The 16,298-nt window shown below is 33.8% G+C and overlaps 1 protein-coding gene across 1 annotated transcript in view; it reads right to left on the reverse strand.

Moving 5' to 3' along the window:
* tweek (transmembrane protein KIAA1109 homolog tweek) overlaps positions 1-16,298 on the reverse strand; it is a 1,221,702-nt gene that overhangs the window by 640,290 nt on the left and 565,114 nt on the right. The window contains 2 exon segments of the mRNA XM_090406645.1: positions 7,261-7,363; positions 13,485-13,607. Of these exon segments, the coding sequence (XP_090262771.1) occupies positions 7,261-7,363; positions 13,485-13,607 (226 nt within the window).

Below are 16,298 nucleotides of genomic sequence, written 5' to 3' on the forward strand. Positions count from 1 at the left end.
GAATTAATTTTATGTCTGTCCATACGATCCATATATCACTACTGGAAATACCATTGTTTTAAAAAATCTAACTTTCATGGCCTTACTAACATCTGTATCTTTCATAATTTTTGTCTGGTTTAACATAGCTTTTCCCCATAGTTATCTATCTTTTAATTTCTTCTTCAAATTGACAATCATTTCTTCTTCTGGACCCCCGTAAATCAGAGCTTTCAATGACCTCTATTTTATCTCCTTCACTCATAAATTCATTCAAATTACCAGAATATTTGGGTACAGTTCTTTAAGTACTGTAAAGTACCATCATTTTTGATTTGACGATGTTGAAATTAAGCATGGCTTCTTTGCTTTGCCTTTTAACCAACAAAACCAACTGCTCCAGATCTTTCTTAGTTTCTGTTATAAGAGTTGTGTCATCTGCATATCTCAAATTATTTATTTTGCTGACAAATATTAATTCCTGCTGAGTCTTTGTCTTGTCTCACCCCTTTTTTCCACTCAAAGACCATCTGTTTCTTTGAAGACTGGTTTTACTGAAGCTTCTTGGTGGTCATATATTTCTCTAATCAAGAGAATTAGATGCTCAGGTATTCCCATTGCTCTCATCATGTTCTACAGTCTGTTGTGATCCATATAATCAAAAGTTTTCTTATAATCAATAAAATAAATGAATATCTCCTTCTGAAATTCTCTTGTTCTTTCCATAATCCATCTTACGATATTTGGTCTGTAGTTCTTCTACGTCTCCTATAGCCTGCCTATTTTTGTGGCATTTCTCTATTCACATATGGTTCCAGCCTCTGTTGAATCACTCTCAACATAACTTAACATAACCAATTAAAGCATTGGTTCTGTAATTTTAACAATCTTTGGGATTTGTTTTTTTGGAAATGGAATAAATACTGATGTTTTGCAATGTCTAGGCAAGTATATTTTCTTCAAAATCTGTTGATAAATTTCATTTAATATATTCCCCAGTTGCTCTGAATAATTTTGATGACACTCTCCATCAGCTACATGAGCTTTTCCTTGTTAACAGCTGCTACATTGCTCACATCACTTAAATTTTTCATTATCATGAGTTCCTCAACAAATCCTCTCCTTTGCTATTCTATTTCAATATTGATATCTTGCTTGTAAAAATCCTCTATATATACTCTTTCCATCTTTCTTTTCTCTCCTCCTTCCATCAAGCTTTTTTTCCTGAATTACGTTTTATTACTCCTGGAGATAAACTTCCCCAGTAGTAAAAAGTAATTCACAGGATAAACTTCCTTGTAACTTTATTTATCTTTTTAAACATATCTCTTGTTCTATCTATAAAATAATAAAATTATACACAGTGCATTTAACTTTAAAAGTTTTTCGTTTAACATGTATGAAAGTGTAAGACTGGGACTCAATACCTACTGCCATTTGCGGCAAAAGCTAAATTAGAATTAAGTTTATATATAATATTTTTTTTGTAAGTAACACAGAAAGAATTCAAATGATGTTGAATCTTAATTTCAGATTTAGGCATTAACTGATATAAATAGGACTGGTATAGAAAGTAAAAAATTATCCTGAAATTGCAGCAAATTTAATATGACCATGCAGAGTCATATATCACACATGTTGCACATCATGCAGAAGCTCTTTGGCCATATACTGTTCATGTGCTGTTGTGTTATATCATTCTGCTTCTGAATAATTTTTTCATGAGGGAGTTAGTAGAAAATATACTGTAAATGTAGAAGTTAAAATTTTGGCCTCAGTAACATAACTGAAAGAACAGCAAGATACCGCATCATTCAATTCAAAAAGACCTGAGTTTGAAACAAGATGAATCTTTTTTTGGGCTTTTCAACTGCAGGTAAGTTAGCCGATCTCATATGGAGGTAGCAGAGTTTTCCCCCTCCTGAAAACTCAGATTTTTCATCCTGCATACAGACAAATTGGCCATGAGAACACATACAGTTTACAGACATAAGATACTGGTGGTGGTAGATGATAGTAATAGTTTGAGGATTAAGCATAGGAGGGAAAGTTGTGTTCAGTGGAGTAGACTGCCCTCCTGTAATGAGTCCATGGACTCCTTGATGGATCATGTAATAATAATATATCATACGTCCTCTGTGTCAGATGGGTGCATTTTTAAAATTTGTCACAATTTGTGAAATGTTTAACATTAAAATTTTTGTGTAAAACTTGCATTTGTAACTGTATCAAGCATAAAAAAATTGCAAAAGTAATGTTATCTTATTCATGCTGTTAAAAAAAAAAACCTAAGCATTTTCATTGCAGACACAGAGTAAACAAAGGAAATTGTTTGCAGTTACACCTAATCCTTTGCAATATTAAGGATTCAAAGCATATACTAGTTATCTGAACTGCACAGAACACTTTTTTTTTCTAAATGTGAGTGTTTTTTTTTTTTGAAATTTAATAAAAAGCTGCTTTGAGCAATGGGAAAGAGCTGCCCTTTTACTCCTTGCTTTTTTTTTTAACATTAATATTTTACTTCACCTTTTTAACCTACCTCTTTAGGTGATTTCCAAAATACAAAAAGAGATTAAAGGATTAGCAAGGCTAAAAAAACAGGGCAAGATGTAAGATCACTCAGAGAATTTTTCATTAGTTATTTTTGAAATACATAATTAAGAATTTATAATTGTATTTACTCCAACAATTAAACTATATCTACTGTTTTGTGTGTTACTACTGAGCAGGTGGGAGATGCTATTATGTGAGTGTCATGTGTGGGAAGATCTTTCAAATGTATTCAAATTATCAATCAATTCTCTGATCTTAATAATGATTTTATATCTGAATGCAAAGTTGAAGGTATACAGTTTCACTATAGCAATCAAAATAAATTAAAATTATGAACAAAAACAGAATACTAGAGTCACTGTTAATTTTATAGCATCGTCACACTTTTTGATTTCATTTACAAAAGAAAATTCTACATCCTATAACACAATATTTCATACGCATTTGTATGACACAACACTCTGGATGAATGATTATATCATTCACTCTGGATGTTTCGACATATTTTGTGCATTTCATGCATAACTATGATATTTTACTTTACCTTTTTAACCTGTCTAGATAATTTCCAAAATACAAAAAGAGATTAAAGGATTAGCAAAGGCAAAAAAAAATAGGACAAGATATGAGATCACTAAGAATTTTAGCTTAGTAATTTTGTAATACATGATAAAGAATTTGTAACTGTATTTACTCCTACAATTAATCTGCCTTGTCAGATGCCATCTCCTTCCAGTAGGTTGACTACCATGAGCTTCCACCATGTACAGTTTTGTGCTTCTCTCTTACATTCTTCATAAGACAAACACAATAAATCTATATCTACTGTTTTGTCTGTTACTACAGAGAAGATGGGAAGTGCCATTCATTATGTAGAATAGTTTTCATTCCAGTCTTTCAAAAGCATAGATGTCAAATTCAATAAAATTACTGTTGCGCATTTCAAAGTGAATAAAAATGAATCCCTTTTTGTTATCAAGCAAAGGTGTTCTTCCAGAAATTATGTTAATTATTGGTTATTTATCATCATCGTCAATCTCCTGATATGTACCCCTAAAAGATGTCCAAGTTACTACGACAGCACTACATGATAAAGTTTACATTGTTAGTAATTGCCTATCAACAATTTTCCTGCAAATCAGTCTATTACTAGTGAGATTTCCAATATTGTCATATCTAACATTTTGTGTGCTTCTAAAGGACTTCTAAATGAATCAATCCACCTAGATTGTAGTCTTCTTCTGGGTCTCTTTCCTGCCAGAGGAAGCCCATTCTATTTAATTGGCCATACCACCTTAAATCAGCTCTGCTGACATTTACTTGAATGTTAATAATATCAAGTTTTATACCTCCTTTTATACCTCCAGACTTAAGCATTTTTGGTCGAATATCATGTACTCCAGCTGCATTTCAAGATTTCGAGTTTTTAACAGCTTTTTCTACCTTAAGTATCGATATACTGCTCTTTGCATTCCTCTTAAAAATCTTCTTGTATGGTTCTGTCACTGCTTGGTTTGTTTAGTAGTATTTCAAAGTAATGGCACCAGGCATCTAGGATATCCTTATCTTCAGTTTTCATGTCACCTTTATCATCTTTGATTCCTGATTCCTTTTACAGTACTCTTTCCTCAATTTCTAAGCTTTTTCAGTAGCCTCCAGAACATTTTGCCACCTTCCTGATATTTATTTTCCATATTCTTACCAGTCTTCCCATAACTTTTGTTTAGCTACTTTTACACATAGCTTAGCTCTCTTACATTTTACTCTATATTATTTTAGGGCATCTATTTACTTATTTGCAAGGAACTTTGGTGTGCTTTCTTCTTCTTTTTCAGAATTGCTTCTTTAACTTCTTATGTCCACCATGGGGATCTTATTTTTCTATCCTTCCAGACAAATTAACTATGTACATCCATAGCTGAATCAATCAGTATCTTCTTCAAAGTTTGCCACTGAGACTCCAAAGTTTGGTTTGGTTTTCAATTTTTTTCATTTTTTCTTCGATAATGTTTGTATAGTCAAGCATACAATTTTCCTGTGAAAGCAGCTCAATTTTCATTCTTGTTAAAACTTTCTTACATACTTTTTTTTTCCCCCAATGTGATATCCATTTTTATCCTGTTTAGCACTAAAAAATTGTCACTTCCAATTTCAAATCCTCTGTACACTCTTGTATCCTGAACAAGCATGATGATATCACTATCAACAATGACATAGTCAATGAGGCTTTTCTTATTTCTTTTCTTCTCTCCATGTGAACCTGTGCACATCTTTATGTTGAAACATGGTGTTAATAATGACTAATTGGTGTGCTGGGCAGTATTCCAGTAAATACTTGCCATTATTATTAGCTTTGTCTTTTTCTCCAAATTTTCTCAAAATGTTCCTATATGCCAAAGGATTCATTTCCTAATCTGCTGTTCAAATCTTCGACATGGACCACTTTTCCTCTTTTCTTTATGTCAACGGCCTGTTCTAATGATTCAAAAATTTCCTCGACTTCTTCCTTGGAAGAACCTTCCGTGGGACCATAGGCACAAATAAGTTTACCAATTAAGAAGTTTATCTTCATATTTGGTATTGAATGCTATTGCCTCTCCTTCCTTTCCTTGATCACTGTTGTCTGAAAATAACATACGATACTTATTTAGTAAGATCTTCCCTGTTTTTTTTTTTGCCTTCTTTGTCTTAGTAATGCCAATTATGTCCACCTAGTACTATTCCAGTTTTTCTGCAAGTTTAATCTCCTTTCCATTAATACTCTTTATATTGATGGTTCCTATCGTAAGTTCTGATGTTGGGTTTATTCTTCCTCTTCTTCTAGATGTTGAATTGGAGCATGTTCCAGTAGCTGACTTTTCACTGTTCAACCTGGTTCCCTGACAAAAACAGCCGAGGGGGGGGGGGCTTGTTTAACCAGGCGATTCCCTAGCTAGCATGAAATCTCATCATGCTGCACCATCATATACTAACATGTCGCACCATGAGAAGGTGAGGATTGGACATTCGGTCAGAAGCCCCAGTTGGTTCACATTCCTGAAAGGCAATGTGGAGGTCTCCTCTCAGTTATATTTCTTACTTGGTTACTTATATATCCTGAAACAACAGATTATTTTCCAGAACACAGAGCTATGGTTTCAACAGTAAGCATGAGTCATTACTTCTGAATGCCAAGCCAATAACTAAATAAAAAGCACAAGACAATTTGTCCATGCCCAGTATGAATGTGTTAATATATTTATATAGTCACAATTATAGGAATAATCACAAAATAACTGCCCCCATCAAACAGCATCTGATGTATGAGGGGTGTAGTTACTTTTATATTTGTAGAAAGACTTTTACCAAATTGCAAAACAATCATCCTAAATCACTTGGCATGGTGGGGGGGAGAAGGATATGGTTATGCTACTTGGAAGTGGCAGGAGGAATTCAGGCATGATTGATAAACTAATGTGGCCAGCTAAATATCACTCATAGTTTAATAGAAGAAAGAGTCATCTAGGGATAATAATTAACTAATTTTTATTTAATTATTAAGTTAATTTCAACTTGGTTACAACGAATCTCCATAAGCATAGAGATATGGATATGCACAAGCATACAGACACAAAGAAGGATGACAAACAACAGACCAAATGCTAAATGGCACAATCCTAAAATAACTAGCCTCCACTAAGAATATGGTAAGGAGATTTTGATGGTTGGACTAACAAACTCATAGTAATAGACAGCCATATTTATTTAAGCTGGAGGAATGTTGTAGAGCTGTGGCAGATTCCAAAAACAGTCTGTCAGATTTACATTCATATGTATATAATAAACATTCTGCCCCCCCCTACACACATCCATGCACACACACACACACACTGAATGTGATGATTAGAATTAGTGGCACTGTTTGCAATTCCAGAGTGTTACTAATGCAGATTGAAAGTACTTTTTTTAGGTCCATTCAGGCAAATACTGGCAGTCTGGCAAAATTATTCCAATTTGCAGGAGCAATGGATCTTGTAAATGTCAGAATGATCTAAGCAATCTAGAGGATTTTTAGCAAACAGATAAGGCAGTTATTTTTTGGTGAAATTTGAAAAGTCTCCATATATCTTTTAAGACCCTATAGCTACATTTTTTTTCAGACACTGCACCAAATGTAAGGAATGGCAATGGATTTTTTTTTTGGGGGGGGGGGGGGGCAGAAATGAAGGGAGAGGGGAGAATTTTGTTTATTCTGATGGAGAGGAGAGTCATTAGCTAAGAGAATGTTATGGAGATGATTAATTTCAGCAATCAGATTGGTATAGTCTGAAGAGATGGTTCTTGCTCAGTTAAATGTTTTAATACTACCATACCACTGCTTACTGATAGAAACATCCATCATCTTTCCTATTACCATTAGCAGTGGTATTATTAATTTAATACCACTGCTAATCTGTAACCAGAGAAGGATAAGGATCAATAAAGCAATAATACCATTGAGACAGAAAACAACTGTGTACTGATGATCTGCCTCAGTGGTATTATTAATTTATTAATTAAATAAAATAGTTAAGAATTATTGATAGATATATTTTCTTCCACTCAATTAACGTATGTACAATAATTAGATCACCACCATCTGATGTGCAACAAGTGTTCAATCTTCATTTTCTATTTTTCCCCTCCCTCCATGACAGAATGAAGCAGTAATAATTTAATGACTGTACTCACCATTATTAGCACCACCAGATGACATATTCTGCACACGATTTGACAGTTGCAGTTCCACAGCACCAGTTTCTAATCTCACTGCACTGCTTGTTGGTGTCGTTGCTGTAATCTGAATTCCCTAAATTGAAAATTCAGATTAAGACTGAGTTTTTTTAAATTCATCTATCTGGTTATTAGAGCTGCTTAGATAAACAATTAGGAAAGAATAATTCTGGAGAATAAAAAATTCAGGAAGGAGCTCACACCAGCTTACGTGTATTAATAATAATATTTTTGGTTTACAGATCAAGTGTTACACAGTAATATACAGGTGACCCTCGTATAACGTGGATGTTAGGTTTCATAGAAATGCCACGTTATATAAATCGCATTATGCGAGAGTCAGATCACATAGAAAAAGTAGGGTTATATTCCGAAATCGTTTTTTTTTTTTTTTAAATTATATAAACAGTAATGACATACTCAACAAAATATATTTTTATTTAATTCAGGTAATTCGTGTAAGTTAAGAAAACAAATACATAGTATAAAATTGATCAACACGTGATCTGTAAACCAAAAATATTATTATTAATTCTCATGATCAAGAAAATAAACCTTCATTATAGCTTATGTGTATATGTATATGGAGGGGGGGGGGATGAGAAACAAATTCCTCAAAGGAGGATATCAAATGTAAAAAATATCAACAGAGAGAAAGCATAACACAGTCTAAGTAGATAAACTAAAGATGCAATAAATATTGTGAAATCTTAATGCAGGCAGTTAATCATTATTATCAAATCAATTCCTGATATGTAAGGGGTTGTACAAGAATATTAAGAGAGTAATCCATGAATAAGTTTATTAACTTCTAATCAATTTTTCTGCAAATTATTATCTTACTTGCCAAGACTTCAATAATCTCACATCTTATAGTCTGATTTTCTAAGGCACTTCTAACTGCAACAATCCATGACTTATTTTTAATGGTATTAACAACACCAAACGAACCATTTAATAAAAAAAAAAAAAAAAAGATATGAAGAACAGGAAGATAAATTACATGAAACGCTTGCCTGAAGCACCTACAAAAGAATTCTCATTAAATGAACTTTTGACTATTATTGGAAAAATAGAGAATGCTTCTGATTTTTTTATGTACACCAATCCTGAGATTGAACAAGGTGTTAAAGTTCAGCCATCGTTGCAAAATATTATTTGATCTTACAAAGATATGCATGCAGAGCATAAAAAACTTGTATAAACGGTGATGTCTGTCTATTTACTATCTGCATTTGGTTCGGAAACATTTCATTCTGCGTTCCCAAAACCATCAACCCTACTCAAATATTTTGTCCACTGAGTATGCACACACACACACACACACACACACACACACGACTAGTGTTGTGCATCCATTTAGGTTGGGTGTGTGCTGTTGTGTGGCTTATGCAACCCATGCTACAAAATTCACCTTCATTTGACCATATGATTGCATTTTTATTGATGTGTGAAAGTTTTAAGAGCATATCATCACTCATCTTAATTGGTCCAATGCAATTAACTGTAAGATAACATCGAATAATACTTTAATTTATCAGTTAATATGATTTTAAATATGGAATGCATAAAGGTCAAATGAATAATAGCTAAGCTTCACACGCAACGTTTATGTGAAAAGCACAAAGGGTTTATGCTTCATGGTGAGATTAGATTAGATTATCACTTGCAAATACTAGAGTGAGACATGGATAATTTGAATTTTGATATGATTTTTAAATACAGCCATATAATATGCACAGAAATGGAAAAAGCAATTATTTGGAAAATTATCATTTTTCCAGATTCATTTGTTTTACTTACTTATTTATACACAAGTTCCAACCTCCTTCAACTATTACAATACACGACAGCTCTGGCAGAAAACGGGACACTCAGTATATCTTCAACACCGTTTCATCATAAATATGGGCAAAAAAGTTATAAATTATTTATAGAAAAGGATATATTAAAAACCTGTCTATATCTCTGTCCTAAACACATCAGTTCACACTTCATGAACGTAGAACAGATGAAACTCAGAAAACCAAAACAGCAACTCATGACAAATGACAATGTTTAATTGGGTTTGTTGATCCAATAACCAAGCACAGCCACCGATTTCTGGATGCTATTGTCTCAGCACACATCCTGTCTTGTCTCCTGAGTGGCTTAAAAACCACTGGAAAGCTAAGAGTTTTCACTGCTCCATCTGTACATCTGTTCAAAGGTCTCAAAGGTATTTGTATTTCTGGCCACACACACCAGGGCCATTACCGAAAATGTGATGCAATGTTTACACATTGAAAAGTGTCCTCTTTATGAAGAATTGGGATATTGTGTTTAATTTTAGAAATGACAAGAAGCCAGAAACAATCAGGGGAGTCTTTAACAGGAATAAATGAAAAAAATATCATATCATTAATATTGCTATTCCATGGGTGTGTGGTGCACACCCAGAATTATTAAAATTACTCATTTTAATTAATTATTAAAATGACTAAAATAACAAGGGCAGTTGATTAAGATGAGTCTCATAAAAAAAAAAAACTGAGCCAGACAATTCACACATAAGCATGTTATTACCCCAACAAGAAGGAGTGTAAGGTGACACTGACCAATGCAGAGGCAACAACAATGTTCTTCTCATGATCCATAAGCAAATTAGACTGCCACAACTATTGCAGGCTCAATTTGACAGAGCTTCATGTTGGTTTCTTGAGTCCATAATGATTAACATGGGATAAAACTTGCTGTCTTATAATCTGCTTCTAATCAGTGTAAAGAACAGACAACTGAGGATATCATGAGAAATAAGCTGACTTAGCTGCAGTATCTGCAGTCTCATTTTCCTTAATCCCAATCAACATGCCTTGGGATTAAACATAGGTGCATGTCCCATTGCATCCTCCATAACTAAGAGAGAGGAAATGTTCAATGTTCGAGAGAGATACAGCACTGGATGTTTTAGAGGTTCCAGACTTTCTATTGCCTGTAGAGTGCTATGCAAGTCTGCATAGGTGATGCACCTTTGGTACTTTACACCCACAGATGCAAAACCCTTCAACACTTCTGCACATGTCAAAAGAAGGAGAATCCATATTAGGGTAATCAATGCGTTTCACAGTACGAGTGTTTATTATTGTATGTTGGAAAATTAGCTTTTCTTTTATGAAAATTCTAGTTCTTCAAGTGGTAACTATTTTGCTTGTACAACAGTTGGAAAATTTATGTATAAAGCACGTGACTTTGCGTGTTGGTGGCCAATTCATGCATCCTTTATTTCTTTCTCCCCTTCAGCATGAATTGATTATTCTTGGCACAAAGTCAAGGTCGGCTCAACGAAGTGTGGACATACAGTAGCATTGCAATTTTATGTAATTTAATACAAGTTCTATGGCATGTAGCTCAGTGGTAAGTTGCTATATTCCAGGGATATGCTATCTAGGAAGACACCTGCAAATCCCACAGGAGTATTTTGTGCTATGAGCGTGAAAGAGCTGCTGGTGGAAAACAGAAGCAACAGAACATTTGAATAACCTGTACAAAGAAGAGATGAGCAATGGTATGCAAGAATGCCATAGAAGTAACATATGCATTTTTTGTAATCTGTGCAATGTTACCTATCCTGAGAGTGCTTTTAGAAATGCTTTTGTTGACAACCCACAATAATATATAGCAGCCTGATGAATGTTGTATAAATTCTTCCAACATGTACACAAAATAGCTGGCCATGTACATGTAAGAATGTCTGGAAAGGATTTATTTTAGTCACCTATAATAGGAGAATTTGTTCATGATCAAGTGACAAAAGTAGTCCACTTGTTACGATGTAAAGACTAGGAATTGAAGTAGTTATGAAGTATATTCAAAATGCTCCATTTGCAATTCTAATTGCATGGGGATACGATCTGACCAATAAATATGCATAATACAAGTGAAGCAAAGAACAACTATCAGCATCCAAAGAAGTGATTAAGGTGTTCACTGGCAACTTTTTTTCTTTTTTTTTAATATCTAACCCACACACAAAAGGTCACATGACCTATAGCACATCAAAATCATATGTGGACAAGAGGACAATAAGAAGGAAAGAATCTGTTTAGATATTTTTTGAAAACAACTAAAGGTCGTATTCGCTGGGGAAAGGCTGCTTCAAAGAATAGAAGTAGATGGAATGAAAGAGAAGGCAGTGAAGTTGGTTCAGTATGTTTCAAGATGGACTGAAAAAGGGTGTTAGTTAGCGGTAGCTCTTGTTAATGATTTTGGAGGAAAGTGGAGAAATAACAGTGGCAAATTCAGCAAAGTACTGTCCATGAAAGTATCTGCCAAAGAGGCCGAAGGCAGAAACTGAATATCTGTGAGAGAACGGTTGAAGTGAATATGCGAGAGAGGGTACATTAACTAGCATATATAATGAAGAAAAGTAAGTTTTTCTTCTCAAATGTCAGCCCCAAGAACTTGGCTTCTCTTGAAAGAGATCAATATTTCTTCTAGTCTTAATCTTGTGGGAAAAAAAGCAGGCAGTCTTTGCAGTGAAAACTGAACCCATTTGCAAGTGCCCATTTTGAAGATGTTCAATGGCTTGCTGCAGCTGCCTTTTTATGATCCTCATACTGCATGAATCACAAAAAGATAATGAAGTCATCCACCTAGTGGGATTACTTACAGTTGGTAGAAGTTGTCAGTTATCGAGTGAAATTAAATTGCAAAAAAAAAAAAAAAAAAGTGTGACACTATTGAGTGTGAGTGCTGAAGAGAGAGAGAGAGAGAGGTTCTACATGAAAGACTTGGTTAGATAAAAAGCTATTGAAAAAGAGAGGAAGTTCCCTCTGTAAGCCAAGTTTTGTAGGTATTTCAATATTCTAAACCTCAAAGAAAACTGATACAAAGTGCTTGCATTTTAAGGAAAACATTTATAATAGATGAATCCAGTTGAACCACATTACTAGTTTTTAGTTACATTTACAAAAACCAGATTTTCTTCGGGAAAAAAGGTTGTTTCTCTACATAAACCATAAAAGGTGAGAGTTAGCCATTTATTTTCAGAATTGTACACAGGCAGCTGGTCAGAGCAGGTGGTTGAGAGTTTACTGGTATTTCTGAATTCTTTCAGGCTTAGGAAAGACAATAATAATTGCCTTTTGGCTTTTTTTGGCAACACATTCTTACAGATAATTGTCTTGAATAGGTGCAGGAGTTCATCAATGGCAAAAAGTGAGATGTTTAACAACTCGTACAATCTATTCTAGTCCTCCTGTAAGGCCAAAACATCTCATTGATTCCTCATCGTTCTCCCCTGTTTGGCATCATCTGCAAACAGTTGAATATCACCAGTTAAACTTATCCCACTATCATTAATATACAAATTAAATAGCAATATTCCCAAAACTGACCCATGCAGCACACCAGTAGTAACTTTCCTCTTTCAAGATAGTCCCCACCTCCCCATATATATATATACAACTTGCTGACACTTATATGATAGCCATTCACTTATCCAACTCACTAGTCTATCATTCAATCCCATCTGCATCAGTTAAGTGATCAACTTGTGATATGGCAATCTGTCAAAAGCCTTTGCAAAATCTAATTATACCACTGTATATGCATCTCCCATATATATCTTACAGGAAGATCTCCCTATTGAGATCTTCCTGCAAGACTGCAACAATTGTTTGGCTCCTCATAATTCTTCCCAACTTTGCATCATCAGCAATTGACTGCATATATCCAGTTAAGACTTCCAATAGCAGACTATCTCACTAAATATATGCTATGTCTGACACTGAATCCATTATTTATAGAGTGAACTCTGACTATAGCAAATACAATTATAACAAATTCAATCACTATAATAAACTAGCAAGTCCCAAATTAGCCACATAAATAAAATGCTATTCTAATTAAAATTTGCTATCAGTAAACTATTCTTGTGGTTCCCATTAGTTCTCCATAGGGAGAGTCAAATGAAAAATAGGAAGAAAAAGTGCATGCTATTCTTCACATATGCCATGAATATTTCTGATCCAGCCATTTAAACTGTATTTTCATGTTACTGAGATGTAGTAATGTGGAAGAAAGCATGTCATTTTGTTGTCCATTAGTAGAGCATATAATTCAGTGTGCTTTGTGTGTGTGTGTGGCATTGACATACTGTTTTGAATGAACATAACACTATAATATTTATATAAGCATAAAATCATATTAGTGCATACCTTCAGCCGCAGTAAAAGTGAAAAAAGAAGTCGACGAGGTCGTAGCAGGCTTTTTTCTTCTTCTCCCCATAGAGGTACAGGTTTATCACTGCCGGACATTTTCTGAACAACTTCATTCAATTCCTTCATAAATGAAATCATAAGTAAAGAAATTTTTGAATACTCAGGATAATAGTCAGATGTTCAGAGTTATTTTGCTAAAATATCACGGTTATCACACTAACAGGAAAGGGGGAAAAATTGCTCATCTGTGGATTGTCAATTATGACCAATGCCTGTTTATAGAATGTCACATTCACTCATATGATCTGAACATTACACATACTGCACGAATTTTAGCTACATGCTGCTGTGAATTAATGACTGCATGGTTTTTGTGGACACAGTTCATTTACAATGCAATTGCTTGCTGAATCTCTATGTTTTGCTGTCAATTACAAGCTATTTATGAGTATTATTTTATTTTACTATTGTTAATAATAGCAGAGAAATATTGAAATAAGGGTACTGTTGCTTCCAGTGAAAAGAAGAAAACTTGAAAATGTGTTAAATTAGATACTAAAATTATTAAATTTAGTGATAATGGTATAATGAACACTGAGACAAACGACAGGCTAACTTACCTTGCATTACTGTTGTAACAGTTGTTAAAAACAGAGGTAAAGTTCTTTGTGAAGTGAAAAGAGATATATACTAGTTAACACTTCAGTTACCCATAACCTTGACGATCTTATTGCCAAAATAGAAAAACCTGTTACTGGTATGGACAGATGACAAAAGTAGTCGGCATAGTTCCTTCCTTCAATACTAATTTTCGTTTTGAACTTTTTTGCTTGTGAAAATCACTACATTTTTTGTTTGCATAACTGATAAATAAATACTTCTTTTATTCAATATGTGTATGTGTGTGTGTGTGTAATGGATGTAAATAAATGCTTCATTTATGTCCATTACACATACAGATATTGCATATGACTGGTTAAAATAAAAATGTTATTAAGCCATTACATACAGCTACAAGTGTATGTGTGTGTGTGTGGGGGGAGTGATTGCTACAGGTTGGCAGTCTGGAGCGTAACATGTGACTGAGGTAATAATAAATATTACAACTTTATGTTATAAGGTCAAATTAGAGAGTCACAAAGGTAAACATGATATGACAGTGTGTAACAAATATGCTTTTACCAAGCAATAAACCTTAATGGTACAAAATCTGAAGTAATGAAAATAGTAAGCAAGGTCATGACAATGAATATTGCAAAAATATTCTAATATTACTGAGAGAAACAGTGACATAGAAAAATTATAATAATATAAAAAAAATATCCTAATATCATACGTTGGCAGAATACTTATCAGAAACTTTATAAATGGAGCATTCTATGATTTCTTCAAACATGCAGTGTTTAAACAAAAAATTCATTAAATTAATTTCCCAACTCAACTTTCAACAACTTTATCAGCATCTCTTGCCAAAATGTATAGAATAATCAATATTCAGCCATGTTTAATCTAAATGCTCTTTTCCCTAGAGGAAGGGGAAGAATAATAAAGCAGCATTATTCTTTGTCATATACTAAAGCACTGATTAATGAATGTTTTCAACTGTGTTACTTATTTCCAATGTTACTTACCTATAATCTAAATATGCAACTTTCAATAAATAGTGCATAGCCAAATTATTATTATTATTATTTTTATTTTTTTGTAATTTAATTTAGATAGTTAAAATCCAAATCTTACACTCCAACCACACACAAAAACAACTGTGTCTAAAATTAGTATTATGACAAAGTGCAACAGCATAAATTTTGGTGTGATGGCAATTTCTGCATGATGATGTTGATAACTGTTAGAATGCACATATTCACTGCATCAGCATAATCACATTGTTCTAGCTTCACTTTATAATTATGCTAATGCACTAATGACATCCCATTAAATTCTGGTCAAAATATTTGCAATTATTATTATAATTATTATGTAAGTACTTCCATGAATTGAGGAGACTCAAACTAACCTATACACACAAAACCTGTCACACCTCTCCTTAAATTAATCCACTGTCAAGGGCCCGCACAACTACACTGGTGTCCAAAACACCATTTCTGAAGATTACAACCACAAATGCAGATGAATCAGCTTCTGGCAATTTGTGTAGCTGACAATTTCGAGTAGAAAGCTGGTACACATTCAAATTTTTGAATCGCAAGCAAAGGAATCACGTGGTAGTACTCAACAGGATAAAAGGCAAAAGAGTGGGCTAAGCAAATTTTGTTTGAAGCCCTTTTCATGAAGTAATAAAGTTGCAAACTTGGATGTCTTGTAATGTCTTAAAGACGTCATCTATGATAGATGATTTCACAAAGGGGAGAATTATTGAAAAGCTTGAAGAAGGCTGCAGAATTACTGATATTGACAGAGAGTTTGGAAGCTCATATAGTGCATCCAGGCTCTGGGTAGTGCTCCAAACCAATGGAATATGCTCCAGATGTGTGATAAGAGGTCGGTGTTTCTCTACCATGGAGCATGAAGACAGATTTTATTTATAACAGCAATATATTTATATTTGTATTTATATTTATAACAGCAATATATATAATTTATTTATATTGATCATAATCAATGCACCACACAAGTCAGCATGAAAGTCAGCTCTATTCAAGCACAGCAACATGGGTATCTCAACAAACTAGCAAGACATCAGGTACAAGTAGGCCTATATGCCCAAATGCCTGTAGTCTGCATCCCTTTATCCACAGCTTATCGTAGAGTAAAATTTTCAGTAATGCTGTATCCATAAAAATTGGACAA

The sequence above is a fragment of the Typopeltis vanoorti genome, chromosome 16 (genome assembly GCF_054136105.1).
Source record: "Typopeltis vanoorti isolate ZY-2024b chromosome 16, IOZ_Tvanoo_1.0, whole genome shotgun sequence".
Lineage (NCBI taxonomy): Eukaryota > Metazoa > Arthropoda > Arachnida > Uropygi > Thelyphonidae > Typopeltis > Typopeltis vanoorti.